At 42.0% G+C, this 15,311-nt stretch overlaps 1 protein-coding gene across 4 annotated transcripts in view; it reads left to right on the top strand.

Moving 5' to 3' along the window:
* nipbla (NIPBL cohesin loading factor a) overlaps window positions 1–15,275 on the top strand; it is a 42,914-nt gene extending 27,639 nt beyond the window's left edge. For all 4 annotated transcript variants that reach the window (XM_080434205.1, XM_080434207.1, XM_080434206.1 and 1 more), the window contains exons 23-49: window positions 756–885; window positions 1,189–1,271; window positions 1,674–1,806; window positions 2,525–2,668; window positions 2,854–2,940; window positions 3,575–3,798; window positions 3,978–4,080; window positions 4,789–4,887; window positions 5,082–5,228; window positions 5,778–5,912; window positions 6,073–6,171; window positions 6,267–6,320; window positions 6,428–6,536; window positions 6,741–6,871; window positions 7,535–7,675; window positions 8,123–8,216; window positions 8,442–8,596; window positions 9,196–9,292; window positions 9,876–10,049; window positions 10,437–10,627; window positions 10,754–10,861; window positions 11,785–11,985; window positions 12,223–12,369; window positions 12,495–12,871; window positions 13,239–13,413; window positions 13,537–13,734; window positions 14,017–15,275. In XM_080434205.1, coding sequence (XP_080290331.1) covers window positions 756–885; window positions 1,189–1,271; window positions 1,674–1,806; window positions 2,525–2,668; window positions 2,854–2,940; window positions 3,575–3,798; window positions 3,978–4,080; window positions 4,789–4,887; window positions 5,082–5,228; window positions 5,778–5,912; window positions 6,073–6,171; window positions 6,267–6,320; window positions 6,428–6,536; window positions 6,741–6,871; window positions 7,535–7,675; window positions 8,123–8,216; window positions 8,442–8,596; window positions 9,196–9,292; window positions 9,876–10,049; window positions 10,437–10,627; window positions 10,754–10,861; window positions 11,785–11,985; window positions 12,223–12,369; window positions 12,495–12,871; window positions 13,239–13,413; window positions 13,537–13,734; window positions 14,017–14,391 — 4,111 coding nt within the window. In that variant the 3' untranslated portion in view covers window positions 14,392–15,275. The remainder of the gene's footprint in view (window positions 1–755; window positions 886–1,188; window positions 1,272–1,673; window positions 1,807–2,524; window positions 2,669–2,853; window positions 2,941–3,574; window positions 3,799–3,977; window positions 4,081–4,788; window positions 4,888–5,081; window positions 5,229–5,777; window positions 5,913–6,072; window positions 6,172–6,266; window positions 6,321–6,427; window positions 6,537–6,740; window positions 6,872–7,534; window positions 7,676–8,122; window positions 8,217–8,441; window positions 8,597–9,195; window positions 9,293–9,875; window positions 10,050–10,436; window positions 10,628–10,753; window positions 10,862–11,784; window positions 11,986–12,222; window positions 12,370–12,494; window positions 12,872–13,238; window positions 13,414–13,536; window positions 13,735–14,016) is intronic.
* Window positions 15,276–15,311: the final 36 nt, after the last annotated feature.

Consider the following 15,311-nt stretch of genomic DNA (forward strand, 5'->3'; position numbering starts at 1 on the left):
TACTTTCAACCTTATCTTCATATAATTGGTCCTCACTATTGCTCATTATAAGATGGTAACATTTCAGTCTACTTGCTCTGTTTCAGAGGTTGGCTGTCAATTTTTTGGAAATGTGCCTACCAATGAGATCATTGTAGTGATTCCAAGCTAATGGAAATTTCAGCTTTTTTCCTGGAAAGTTGGCACTTAAATAGAAGCCACTGATGCATCATTAAAAAGAAGTTTGAAATGACCACTGATATTGTCATCAGTAGGCACATTGTAGCCGATCTACAAGCTCACAAAGTGTCTCAGTGTGACGCGTTGTGAATGATCTAAGGTTAATATGACCATCAAAACTATATTTTAAATGTTTTTATTAGCACATGCATTCCATGTATTCCAAAGGGCTGGACCACACATGAACAAATTACATCATCAACTTGCGACGGGCGTTGTCCCCCCTTGAGTAAAGAGATATTAAAAGAAAGAAATATATATTTCAGGTGTTTTTTAATTTCAACATTTTGTTATAGAGGGCCATTATAATGTATTGAGGCGTATGAGGCTTATTAGCCAGGGATCCTTTTAACACTTCCTTAGGCAGCAATGAAGAAATACTGTCAAATATGCAGGCGGTGCTGGCAGCCGGTCTAGAATCATTGATAATTATTTAAGAAAGACACTGATGCTCATTGCTCAGAAAAGATGGCATAGTGAACACGTCATCATGATGTCAAAACCGTGTGTTTTGTTGCTGGCCCTTTGTGTCCCAGGCTGAACAGCTCGGACCAGGAGGGAGAGCCAATGTACATCCAGATGGTGACAGCTCTGGTGCTTCAGCTCATCCAGTGTGTCGTCCACTTAGCCTGTGACAAGGAGACCTTGGAGGAGTATGAAAGCAAGGTAAAGGCCCGTCAGGATCATGAAAGTTTACTTGATGATTAATTGTCATACAAATAATTGTGATAAATCATTTTAATTGTTTTTTGACATTGAACATTGGAACATGTAAATAAAAATGACATTTCTTTTAGGCTTTGTAAATAACAATTGCACAGGGCAGATATGACAAATAACTTAAATACACAAAGAAATGAATTTAATAATTTTATGCTTTCAAATAAAAATAAAACATAGTGGAAATAGGCTCACGTGCAGTATAGCATTGCTAATTAATTAATCCCGTTGTTTCTTCTCCCCCCTCAGCATGATCAGGATTTAGTGATTACCAACTCCTATGAGACAGCCATGCGGACCGCTCAGAACTTCCTTTCAGTCTTCCTCAAGAAGTAATGTCTTTACTTTTTCTTTAAACCTTTATATCCTTGTATTGTGGCTGCTCATGCTCTAGTCTAATGAACACTAACACTAACCGTCTACTGTATGATTTCCATCAGAAATTAATGTATTCGTTTTACCAGCATTTAATTTGCCCTAGATTTTTTTTTATGTCTGTGCTTTATCAAATGAGAGCACACAACCTTTTTTCTTTAAAATAATTATGCTATATGACATTTGATTTACTACCGATTTTAATATTTGTCAGATTCTCAACTTTGTACTCCCATTGTTCCTGTTTGCGACCTGACCCCCTCTCGTCTTTACCAATAATCTCAACGTTGCTGCCTTTTCCCCTCATCTCTTCCCCTTTCCATCTTATCTTCCACCTCTTCTTCCTCTATTTCTCTCAGATGTGGGAGTAAGCAGGGAGAGGAGGACTATCGGCCATTGTTTGAGAACTTTGTCCAAGACCTGCTGTCAACAGTCAACAAACCAGAGTGGCCTGCTGCAGAGCTGCTCCTCAGTCTACTTGGCAGACTATTGGTTAGTCTGGTGGTCTCAGACCGCTTTTTTAATTGCAAATGCTGGAGTGTCACCATTACACTTGTTACTTGGCAAACCATTCACTGGACACATTTGTGTATAAGTGTCACTTTGAATATTATTGTTGGTATTTGGGATTATACAAAATGCACAAAATATTAACATCTTGTGCTGTTGAGTGCACTAGACTAAGGTAGTTGAACCCAGATAAACATCATATTACGGTACCTATTTTGCTTCTGAAGGAGCAATGTAGATGATGGGAAGATGGGTTAAATAATGGCCCAAAGCACTGAGACTTAGAATGTTCCCATGTGAGGAACTTGGTCCCAATATCTTGTGTGTTTTGGGCCATTGTTGTTGTAGTTCCACAAATGGCCACTAGGGGTGCATGCTGGAAAGAAAGTGCTTTGTTGGAGTCAAGTTTCACTCATGGCATCTGCATTTATACTGTATGCCGTTATCCAGGCACAGAAACATGATGATGATATATTTGTTAGAGTGAAATGCTGAACACAATTTGAGTAGAAGCTCTTTCTGGCATGGACATTTGTAATTGTTTTTAAAGGAATAATACATATTTGCACTGTTTAGTTTGCAGTTCTTTCTTGTGTTTTTTTAATGTATGGTTTTAGGGTTCGGTGTATGTTAGGGTACTGTAGCATATTATGTTTATCATGTTTCTCATCATCCTGTTCTCTAATGCACCGACCCACAGGTGCACCAGTTCAGTAACAAGCAGACAGAAATGGCCTTGAGGGTGGCCTCTCTAGACTACTTGGGCACAGTGGCTGCCCGTCTGAGGAAGGATGCAGTGACCAGCAAGATGGACCAGAGGTCAATAGACCGTATCCTGTCGGAGGTACAGAATGCCTGTAAACATGGAGATTGAATTCTGGTTCAGACTATGCTGCTACATTTTTTAGCTCTGTTCTCTCTTTTCACTGTATTTATCTGTATTTATATTTTTATTACATTATTAGTATTATAGGACATTGTACTTCAAATGGAGTTTAATGACATGTCCTGGGTTCTCTGTCTTCCTAGAGCCCTGGTAACGATGAGACACAGAAGCTCCAGAAGGCCCTGTTGGACTACTTGGAGGAGAACGCAGAGACGGATGCTTCACTGGTGGTATGTTTGCCAGACAGACTGACCTCATGAACATCACACTCACAATAGTAATGCACAGTTCGTCCTCTAGTGTCTTAAACACACATGGTCATGCAGTGTGTTAGAGGACTTTAGAAAACATCTTTCATAGGGTGCCTATGGCCTGCACAGACCATGCTCCTTTTGAGCCTGGGGACCCAGGTTCTTCTAATCCAACCCCCATCTTGTCTCGCATGTTTCTCCTCTCTCTGCCCTTGGTTTCCTGTCTCTCTACCCTGACCTACATGAAATAAAGCGTAAAGATGGTAAAATGAATATATCTAAATTATTTCAGTTCCTTTGAATTCTTTTATTTTTCATTTTATGTTAACTTTACTGACCCTGTTAGGTCAGAGTGATTTGATTTAAGGGCTTCTATACCCCAGATAGGTCAAGTTAAAAATCTTAGAACTGCTGTACTCCTCTAACTGTGCCAACTTGAAAATAAGTCCTTATAACACCCTTTCATACTGCGACACAAATTAGGACATGAGTCCATGCTTTATGTTTTGGTTTGTTTGTTTTCTGCATGGATCTTTGTTCTAAAACAATAATGGTAAACGGTTAGCCTTCGACTTGGATTAATCTGAAACCCGGGCCCTCTCTTTCTTCACAGTTTGCCAGAAAGTTCTACATCGCTCAGTGGTTCCGGGACGCCACCACGGAGGCTGAGAAGTCCATGAGGAGAGGCCAGAACCAGAAGGACGAGGACTCGTCGGACGGACCGCACCATGCCAAGGACATAGAGGCCACTGGGGAGATCATGCAGCGTGCTGAGAAGCGCAAGAAGTTCCTCCGCAACATCATTAAAGCCTCGCCAGCTCAGTTCACCACACTGAAGTAAGCGCAAGGATGACTGCAAAACACACACACACACACTTGATAGCTCATTGATTCTACTAGACACAACTGGCACATCACAGTTTTACTTCAGTTCCAGTTAGTTACAATCTCATGCTGGGTTGGATGGTTGTATTATCCTACAACATGTCCTAATTGTCTCTCACCCTCTCTCCCAGAATGAACTCGGACACTGTGGACTATGACGACTCCTGTCTGATCGTGCGTTATTTGGCCTCCATGAGGCCGTTCGCCCAGAGCTTTGATATTTATTTAACACAGGTAAGACATGGCACTTTTAAACACTTAAACCCCCGTTTACTTCTTTGACCAGGGGTCTGTACTAGGCCCCCTCCTTGTTTCCCTCTATCGAAAATTGCCGATCTACAAGCTCACAACGTTTCGTGTTGTGAGCTTTTAGATCTGCTATGTTTGCCAAATATTTGAACCCCAGAATATGGATGCTAGGTTTAAGTGGTTTTAACCGTTGACAAACTATGTGGACAGTGAGGATATTGACACAGCTGCTGCAAAAAGTGTCAAAATTCAAATTAAAAACCCATTGAATTTAGTTTAGAACTGAACATTTAATTGAAATATTGTCTAAATTGTGTATGGCCAAGTCCATTATCCAAATCGCAATATGGCCATTTGCAATATACAAATTGCAGATGCTGCTATCATTTGATGAACATAAAAGGCTTGAAAAACACCATGAACAAAGTACTGTAATGCTGCAGAGATGCCCTGACCTACAAATCGTATTCTCGAGATGTAAAAAAAAAATTAATTGGTATAGACTACAACAAATGTCACACCATCATTTTAAACTATTATTTAAAATACTAATTTGAATCACATCACAATCATTATATCTGTCAAAATTAATCGCAATAAGCGATTTTTTACCATATCTTGCAGCCCTAATTCAGTGTTTTTACTCTATAATCCCAGATATATTATGACAATATTCCTAATTGTGGTGTTTAGATTCTGCGAGTCCTTGGGGAGAACGCCATTGCTGTCAGGACTAAAGCCATGAAGTGTCTGTCTGAGGTTGTGGCCGTGGACCCCAGCATCCTAGCAAGGGTATGATTCTTTACTTGAATTGTGTCTGCACATTGATTTGACTCTCATTATGTCAATCCCTCCTTTATTCTATGTATATACAACATTGCATTTGTTCATAGATGTCTCTAGTATATGCTATGCTAGTCTATTAAAATGTGGATATTGCATTATATTCTATAGCATTGCATTGTCCATCTTCTATTTCCATGCAGCAAGACATGCAGCGCGGTGTCCACGGTCGACTGATGGACAACTCCACCAGTGTGAGAGAGGCAGCTGTGGAGCTTCTGGGTCGCTTCGTGCTCAGCAGACCCCAACTCACAGAGCAGTACTATGATATGCTCATAGAAAGAATACTGGTAATTGGAACATGCATGCTTTTTTTTATTGTCCATTTGCCTTTTGGTGATAAAAAAAAATACTTGCCTAGAAAGGATTTAACGATGAGGAAAACCCTGAATATGCATTGCAGTCTAAGACTGGTACATTGTGATGCAGAGAATTGTGACAGTGATGGCTTGATTTAGCAAACGTTATGTAGCACAAAGTTTTGCTAGTCTTTGTACATGCTGCCTTGGTGGTAAATGCATGGAAATTGTTGCCTGTTGTCATGGAAATGGCCTGAAGAGTTCATCAAAAGTTCAGTGCTTTTTGTATGGTCTTATACTGCCACCTATGGGTAAAATGTATGTATTGCACGTTGTTGTAGCTCTTTAAAAAAAAGTAAGTTTTTGTATTAACATTCTGGCTTCTAGCTTGTGAATTTGAGCAGAATATGCCTGTGTTGTCATCTATCAGAATGTGTAACCAAAGCAGCCGAAATAGTTAATTATAGAGTTTGTTAAGTGTATTGTTTAGTCCCTATATTATTGTAAGTCTGAAATATGTGTTTTTTTCTTCCATCTCAGGACACTGGTATCAGTGTTAGGAAGCGTGTGATCAAGATCCTGAGAGACATCTGTCTGGAGCAGCCAACCTTCAGCAAGGTCACTGAGATGTGTGTGAGGATGATCCGCAGGGTGAACGATGAGGAGGGCATCAAGGTATATATGTCCACTCGCACAAGCGGAAGGGGGAGCTTTCTTTGATAGGTTTGGTTTTCAGGGTTTCGGAGATGTGGCCAGTTGAAGATTCCTATTTACCTGCATGACAGCTTCCCACTGTCATTGCGTCTCCTGATGCATTGCCCTGTGTCCTTTGCAGAAACTGGTAAATGAGACATTCCAGAAGCTGTGGTTTACTCCAACGCCCGCCCACGACAAGGACACCATGACAAGAAAGATCCTCAACATCACGGACGTGGTGAGCAGTGCATTTAGAGACCTTTCTGTGGTTATGGATTCATTATTCCTGAGTGTTTGGTGTTTAGTCACTCACGCTCTTATTATTTCTCTCAGGTTTCTGCCTGCAAAGACACTGGCTATGACTGGTTGGAGCAGCTTCTTCAGAACGTAAGTACTATGTGTTGTGTCGAGGAATCACTTTGTGCAGAGCACATCTATGTAGTACTCCTCACCAGGTCTTTGTCTCCTGAAATTGAATGTTTGTCTCATTACAGCTCTTTAAGTCTGAAGAGGACGCGTCTTATAAACCAGCCAAAAAGGCCTGTGGTCAGCTTGTTGACAATCTGGTGGAGCACATCCTCAAATACGAAGAGTCTCTTTCAGGTACATAGCTCTGTCCCCCGACTACCACCTCAAATGCTGCCACTCTTTCTTCATGAGTTCATCTTTAATTTGAACATGTTCTGCCCAAACGCTTTCCCAGAACATTAAACATTTCAGTTTTGAAACAATTTCTGTTCCAAATACAATTAAAGGTCAGCAGTTAACAATATTAATTGTCATATTATTGTTGTCCTCCCCATATAGACAGCAAGGGTGTAAACTCACAAAGATTGGTGTCTTGTATCACAACCTTGTACCTGTTCAGCAAAATCAGGGCCCAGCTCATGGTTAAACATGCCATGACCATGCAACCCTACCTGACTACAAAGTGCAACGTAAGTTGTTTCCATCTCCTTATTCATCCTTGCATAGATTATATACTTTACACCAGGGGTGTCCAAACCTTTTTCAAAGGGGGCCATATTTGAAAATATGAAAATAGTATGTAAGCAGTAGGAATCCTTACAGATTCTACTGAGACATCTGTCCAGGTTCATTTCAAAACACTCAGAAACGCATGAATTTCACATGACTATATAATATCGTCTGTCGGGTGGAAACGTCATATGTCCGAAAATAGATATACTAGCATTTCGAGCTTGTGGATCTGCTATTTTTGATGCTTTTGTGTGACTGTAGGATGATCAAGTAGGGCATTAATTTATGAAAAAACACAAAGTTAAATTATGGAGATGAGAGGTTTCTGCCCGACAACGACGATACGTAATAATACGTTTTAGGAAGGAAGTCGTGGGACTTGTGAAATCTGCCCTCGTGCCACGAATGGCCCCCGGGCCGCACTGGACATGTCTGCTTTACACAAATGGGAATTGTTCTGACCTTGTACCCACACATTTTATTCAGTAGCCTGATTGGAAGGATAGCAATGAGCCGGCATACGCCTAATGGGAGCTTATTAGGCGTTGGTTGAAATCTGCTCATTTCTAAGTGCGTTCTTGTTGAACTTGATAATAATTGACATGATTTATTTTCTGCAGACTGCCAATGACTTCATGGTTATTTGTAACGTGGCAAAAATCTTGGAGCTGGTGGTTCCTCTGATGGAGCACCCTAGTGAGACCTTCATGGCCACCATAGAAGAAGACCTTATGAAGCTCATCATCAAATATGGCATGACGGTGGGTGACAAGGCACCGTAGAGTAATAGTGTTTACGGACCCACAGATGTTTTTTTTTAACGTTTGTATCCAGAAACACATTTAGCTAGTTGTTTAGGCTTTTCTGTATAATCCGTTGCATATTAACCCTATTTTATTCACAATACTGCACATTGCACAGACAATGGAAGGCTGGAACAGTGTACTGTTTATTTTGTTTATTTATTCTTCCAGAACCCCTGTACACTTCAAATACCATTCTAGAGGAATGCTCTAAACTTGTGTGCATCTAGAGTTGGCACAAAAACTGTACATTGATGCTCACATTGATTACCTTTTACAGATGTGTATGGATATTATTCTCCATCAAGACTGTCATGGAGTTGGCTAATATTTAAAGGGTAGTCAAGTTACATATCAAGAAGAGTGTGTTGCTCCTTGACACTCACACCTCTGTCTTTCTTCCAGGTTGTCCAGCACTGTGTGAGCTGTCTTGGAGCTGTTGTTAACAGGGTCACTCACAACTACAAATTTGTCTGGGCTTGCTTCAATAAGTTCTATAGTGAGTTGCACATTTCTTAACAGCCTCCTCAGTTATTACTTCACACCTGCCCACAATATTCCAGTTTAAATAGTCAAATTGTCCGTGTGGACGTTGTGCTTAGGTCTATCCATACTTAAAATATAATTATTTTAGAAACACCTGTCATACGACAAAGTATAAATCAGGCTTTTAGTCTTTACTTTTATGCACTTATCCTCCAACGTAAACGTGTTTTCCCCCTAGGTGCGCTGAACAAATTGAAGGCGCAGCACCTGGAGGATCCTAACAGCACCACGTTGGTATCCAGCAAGTGCTTCTTGCTGCGATCGCTCTTCACTGTGGGTGCCCTGGGACGACACTTTGACTTTGACCTCGAGGAGTTTAAAGGCCCCAACAAGGTAGGAGGATGTTGACCCTTAACCCTTTCAAACCAGGAACGCATCTGTGTAACCACTCTATCCATATTTTATACTTTGGCTATTCAAAAAGAGCAGATACACAAGCTATGAGCTTGTAGATCTGCTGTTTGTGAAAAATCTTGCAAATATTTGAATATATATATCTTTAAAGGGAACATTTTTGACTAAAATATTTGAGTCTGGGGGTCCCCATTACAAAATATTTTGAGATGGGGGTCGGCGGCCACATACATATAGGCCTAATTTTGGGGGTCCTTGACATGAAAAAGTTTGAGCACCACTGATATAGCAACAGTAGTTTTTTCAGACAACTGTTAGGGTTTAGAAGACATTTGTAGAATCGGTCTCAGTTCTAAATGGGTTAATTTATGCTCAGCGGAAAAAAAGTGCCTTGTGACATGTCCCTCGACAAAGGTGACTCATTCTTATCAAGTGACATGTCTCACAACACTTTTTCACCGCCACAGTAGAAGAATGTGAAATGGATAAATGACCAAATGTCATCAGCTTATCACTGGCACTACACATTGTAGAGGAAACACTGTCTAACGTGGCTGTGGTACTTGTTCTGTCTCCAGGGGGCGTTTGTGATTAAAGAGAAGGTACTGGAGCTGCTGCTTTACTTCACCAAACATGAGGATGAAGAAGTCAAGTCCAAAGCCATCATTGGCTTAGGTAAGAAGAATGTCTTCAAATATCTGATTGATCTGGATTATTGAAATGAATACCTCACGTATATGTTGACGGTTTAAAAAAAGGTTTATTATAGTAACTATTTTGCATGCACGGATGTGTGATGGCATCACTGAGACAAGTACATACTAGATATTTGCAAATCTTTCTTTGCAGATACATTAACTGCCTGCTCATCAACTGAACTCACTGATCACTTGTTATGGTGCCAGTGTCATTTTGTGTTTGAATCTCAAATGTTTTAACTGTCTTTTTAAGTTTAGTGTTTTAACTGTCTTTCAGTTTTTGTCACTTTAAAAATGTCAGCTTTTGTTGCAAATTGCACTTTTGTACTAAGTGTAAATAAATAATCCATCTCCCTTTCAGTAACCACAGATTAAACAACTCCAGTTCAGCCTTTTTGGTTCCATTTGGTTTTATTAAAATCTTTCTTGGAAAATATGCTAAATGTCAAACCGATCAATTCCGTTAATTTGTTTAGTAACACATGTAGTAGTATGCCCCTTAATTACCTGGTTTTAGTAATAGTGTCTTTTATATTCCTCATGTCATTCTCTGCTGTCAGGCTTCCTCGTCATCATGCATCCCAGCCAGATGTTTGAGCAAGAGGTGAAATCCCTGTACAACGGTATTCTGGCAGACAGCAGCTCTTCCATCAACCTCAAGATCCAGATCCTCAAAAACCTGCAGACGTACCTGCAGGAGGAGGACACACGGATGCAGGATGCCGACAGAGATTGTACGTACAGGCCCGATTATAAATAACCTCTTGAACCCTAGCATCCCCATTCTTGAAGGAAACATAAGCGAACATTTGCCGAAAATAGCAGATCGGCTAGAGATTTTGTGTAGAGGGGGGGGGAAGGGACCAACTATAGACCCCTGGGGGACACTGGTGAACAAAGTATATATAGGGTTTAAATGTAATAGGATAACCTTGTGACTGGGGACAGCTATGCTGCTTTTCCTCTATGCCACAGCAACATAGGAAACCAACACTATTCCAGGCAATATTTTGTTAAACTGGGGTAACATCACAAAAGGTAACCTAATACTGATATTATGTTATGTCTTGCTTTTTTAATGTCAAGTCTTTTTTGTCCTGTTTTGTTCTGTGCCGCTGTAGGGAAGAAGCAGGAGAAGCAGGAGGATCTGAAGGAGATGGGGGACATCTCATCAGGGATGAGCAGTTCCATCATGCAGCTCTATCTTAAGCAGGTGCTGGAGGCGTTTTTCCACACGCAGTCCAGCGTACGGCACTACGCTCTCAGCGTCATTGCGCTCACACTCAACCAAGGCCTCATTCACCCTGTGCAGGTAAGAGGAGGGAGGCAACAAGACGGAAGATTTTCGTATGCAAATTAAAATGCAACTCTGTGCCCTGTGCAGCATGTGGAAAACATGAATGTGACAGCTGTCATCTTCTTATGTCACCTCTCGCAGTGTGTCCCTTACCTCGTCGCAATGGGAACAGACCCAGAGCCCAGCATGAGGAACAAGGCTGACACGCAACTGGTGGAGATCGATAAGAAGTACACAGGATTTATCCATGTAAGTTGTTGTCACACGCAAGCTCATTTCAAAATGAAGCCTATCCAAGTCCTCCGTATTTGGACAGAATATATTTACCAATTGACTGAAAAAGTCTGTTAACCTTCAAGTGCCTTGCGCTCAGGTGGCGCGGAGGTAAAGTGCCTGCCCACCACCGCAGAGGTTGTGGGTTTGAATCCACTGTGGTGCGTCCGGCTTTGTCGAGCGTCTACACAAACACAATTGCCCAGTGTCCGGGGGAGGGAAGCCGGGGCGGGGAGGATGATATTTGTCACTGCATGCCCTACGGGCTGGGGTGGCACTTGTCAGCAGGGAGTGTTGGGCGGGAGGAGTAGAGCGAAGGCTCTATGTCCTCTCAGTGGGCGCTCCTCACTGGTAGGTGAGTCAGTAGGATACAACAGCAGTGACAACACAGAAATGTGTGTGGGGAGAAATCGATTGGCGTAACGACTAAATTGGGGAGAAAAAGGAGTAAAAAAGAATTGGCTACTCTAAAAATAAAAGATTGTGTGCCTACTCGTACATCTCAGCACTAGAACCTTGCGATACCAATATGAAAGGTGCAATGATGTGAATCTGAATTGTTAGAATATTAAATGCAATCAATCTAAAGTGTCCAGTCTATTACTGTACAACTTGTACCTGAATGGCCAACGGATTGGCTTTGCATAGATTTCAGCCTTTTGTTCAACAACGGACCATCACATGCCCAGGTACGGTCATCACATGCCTAGATATGGTCACAACAACACATATTAGCCTCACTGTTTTCTACTTCATAACAGGTTTCAACTAAAATCTCGATTGAACTGTGCAGTGCTACCAATTCATAGAAACTCATTTACCTCCATTTAACTCATCAAATTTATGGTGTTTCACATTTGCCTGAGCTCTAACCTTTTTGTCATCTTCTCCAAAAAAAGATGAAGGCAGTTGCTGGGATGAAGATGTCGTTCCAAGTACAGCAGGCCATCGTCTCATCCCGTAAGGCGATCATCAGAGGGTTCAGGACAGAAGAGACAAACACAGCGCTTTGCGCACACCTTTTCAGCATGGTCAGGGGGAACCGGCAGCACCGGAGAGCCTTCCTCATCTCCTTGCTCAACCTGTTTGATGACAGCTCTGTGAGTTAAACTAATTCTACGGCTCGACGAGCCTCAGTGAAAAATAACATTTCCATGTAGATCATTCCTAGCTGACTCCATGCTTTTTTTTCTACAAAGCTTCCTTCGGGGGACTAGACTAAGGGACTAGTTTTTTGCTTCTGCTGACCAATGCCACTCTTCCCATTCTGTCTCTTTCTCTTCTTTTCCTTCCCTCACTCCTCCTCCTTCTCTGTCTCCCTCCCTTACACTCTGCAGAAGACCGCAGTGAACATGCTGCTGTTTATCGCAGACAACCTGGCATATTTCCCCTTCCAGAGCCAGGAGGAGCCTCTCTTCATCATGCACCACATAGACATCACCCTGTCAGTGTCTGGCAGCAACCTCCTGCAAACGTTCAAAGAGGTAGGGTAGCATTACTGAAAGGTGTCTGTGCCCTTAACATTCACAATTATGTTGATGAAGAGTAGAAGGACATAAACATTATTGTGTTGCTAATGGAGCCTTTCACTTTTCCCTCCCTGTTCCAGTTTCTGCTAAAGGAGCCGGGTCGCAAGGAGAAAGAGAAAAAGGTAAAGAAAGACAGGCAGCGTGAATCTGATGAGAACGAGGAGGAGAAGATGAACTGCGACTCGGGCAGGAGTGACGAAGAGGAGAACAGTGAAGACGATGAAGAAGTGGTACGGCGGCCCAAGAAGGCCAGAAAACCTGTGGCGCGTTCAGAGACCTCGGACTCTGAATCGGACTCAGACTTGGAGGATATGAATGTGGCGGACCTGGAGAAGGTGATGAGACGTCTCCCAGAGAACCCCATAATACTCCGGGACTTTGCCAATGCCGTGCAGGGCATCCTCCTGCTGCTGGTACTCAAACAGCACCTCAAGAACCAGTACGGATTCTCTGATAGGTGAGATCCACAGCTGATAACGAGATATTCATTTAAAGTACCGTAATTTTCGCACTATAAGCCGCACCTGAATATAAGCCGCACCTGAATATAAGCCGCAGCAGCTATATTGAATGATTTGTACATATATAAGCCGCACTGGACTATAAACCGCGGGTGTAAAATCCATAGATTTAGGAGGTCCCCTAGTGGCCGTTAGCTGTAAAAATCCATAGATAAGCCGTACCGTTATATAAGCCGCAGGGTCGAAAAATGGGGAAAAAAAGTCGCGGCTTATAGTCCGAAATTTACGGGTATTCAACCTTCACTACTACTAGGCTATGTGTGAAATTGAATAACTTGCATCCTTTTTTTAATTTATACACAGTAAAATCCAGAAGTACTCACCCACGGAGTCTGCCAAGGTGTATGAAAAGGCGGTGAACAGGAAAAGCAATGTTCACTACAACCCCCGGCAGACCCTTGACTTCATCGCCAATGATATGGCCCACGCCACACTCTCGGATGAAATCAAGAGACGGATAGTCAAACAGTACCTAGATGTAAGACTGTAACACTTGGCTCCAGGATTGAAATTGTATAAATACTAAAACAATCAATTGTTGTATTGCCTTTTTATTGAGTAGAGTTGATTAGTAAATCCTTCTCAACTCTTTCATCTACAGTTCAAAAATCTGATGGAACACCTGGACCCAGACGAGGAGGATGAGGAAGGAGAAGCATCTGCCAGTGCTAACATCAGAAATAAAGCCATAAACGCCCTGCTGGGGGGCCCTGGGCCAATGGCAGGACCCAGCCCACGGAATCAAGCGGGACCAGAGACGGATGATGATTACAGTGATTCGGATGAGAAGATCCCTGGGGTGAGAGACGTTCATTTCACAGAAACACCGATGAGACATTTAACCACTTAAACTCTATGAACCCTCTATACTTGGTCCACTCGTTTTTACCCTCTTCACCAAATCTCTTTGCCGAAAATATCCCATTTACAAGCTTACCATGCGTCGTATTGTGAGGTTGTTGAACTGCTATTTTCACCATGTTTTCGCCCCAGAATAGAGAATCTAGTGTTTGTGGTTAATCTGAAGCGGGTATGTGTAGGATATGAAATATTAATAATATAAATATGTTTCTCTCCTCAGTCTTCTACTACTCCTCGAAGACCAGCTCTGCCACGGCGATCGGCCGGCGACCCGGGCCTTATGAGCGAAACTGTTGAGTGCATGGATGTGATCGCCTTGTGCTGCCCTAAGTACAAGGACAGGCCGCAGATAGCCAGGGTCATTCAGGGCACCGGCAACGGATACCGCATCCACTGGATGGCTGGCTCCTACACAGGACCCTGGGCCGAGGCCAAGAAACGGGATGGCCGCAAACTTGTGCCTTGGGTGGACACTATTAAGGAGTCGGACATCATCTGCAAGAAGGTTACCTTGACCAGCAACCATAAACTGAGCAACAAAATAGTACAGACTTTACGCAAGCTGTATGAGGCGCGGGAGGGAGGGGCTAGCTAATGACCCCCAACCTTTTTTTCCCCTTCTCCCCGTTTCTACTTTATCAAGTCACCTCTCCTCCCTGCTTCGGCTCCTCCTCAACCTGCCACCTCCGACAACACAGCCAAACTTCACTGGATTCCTACCCTCCTCCTCTCCCTCCTTTTTTTATAAGAAAACACAGAGGGCAAGAATATTTGACACTACATACTTTTACATGCGTTATTCTTGCAAAAAAGAAAATGAAACAAAAAAACAAAAGACTTACTATATTAGAGAGACTGCTCATGTTTTGTTTGTGTACAAGTGCAGAGGATAGAATCCAGAAGGCATTAAAGGAATAATTCGCTCAAATTATCCCTTAAAAAGGCTATCAGAGAAGAGAACCGGAGGGAAATGTTATGTCAACATTGTTGTGGGAGCTCCTTCGCTGTTGTGCAGCAGATTCTAGTCGCTCATTTCTACTCCCACTGTATCATAGTTTAACACGACAAAAAACTAAAATGTTTATATCTCTGAAGACAAAAAAGCTGTAAAAAAAGAATAAAACCTTAAGTGAATGTTGGAAATTAGTCTTTTTGATGTTCTTATTAAAAAGTGTTTTTGGAGTTTATTATACTATTAGCACCCTGATGGTTTTTTCCTTTTAGCTTTTAGATCTTTGGAAAAAAATTGAATTTTTATTTTTGTTCACTTTTATTTGTCCATGCTGTACAATGGCAGAGTTCTGGATATAATTTATTCTATTTCGAACTACGCATGCAGTATATGTGGCCTATCGCAGGAGGATATTTTGTAAATGTAGATTTTGTTGTATTAGGTCACCCTAGAAATAAGAGGAAAGGGGATCCATACCCCTTTTGGTGGAACAAATACTGCAATAAATTTTCTACTTCTCTTTGTCACTTGTCTGCTGAAAGTGTTAAATGTGATCTTTTCCA

The sequence above is a fragment of the Gymnoscopelus braueri genome, assembly GCF_963280865.1.
Source record: "Gymnoscopelus braueri genome assembly, chromosome: 7".
NCBI lineage: Eukaryota > Metazoa > Chordata > Actinopteri > Myctophiformes > Myctophidae > Gymnoscopelus > Gymnoscopelus braueri.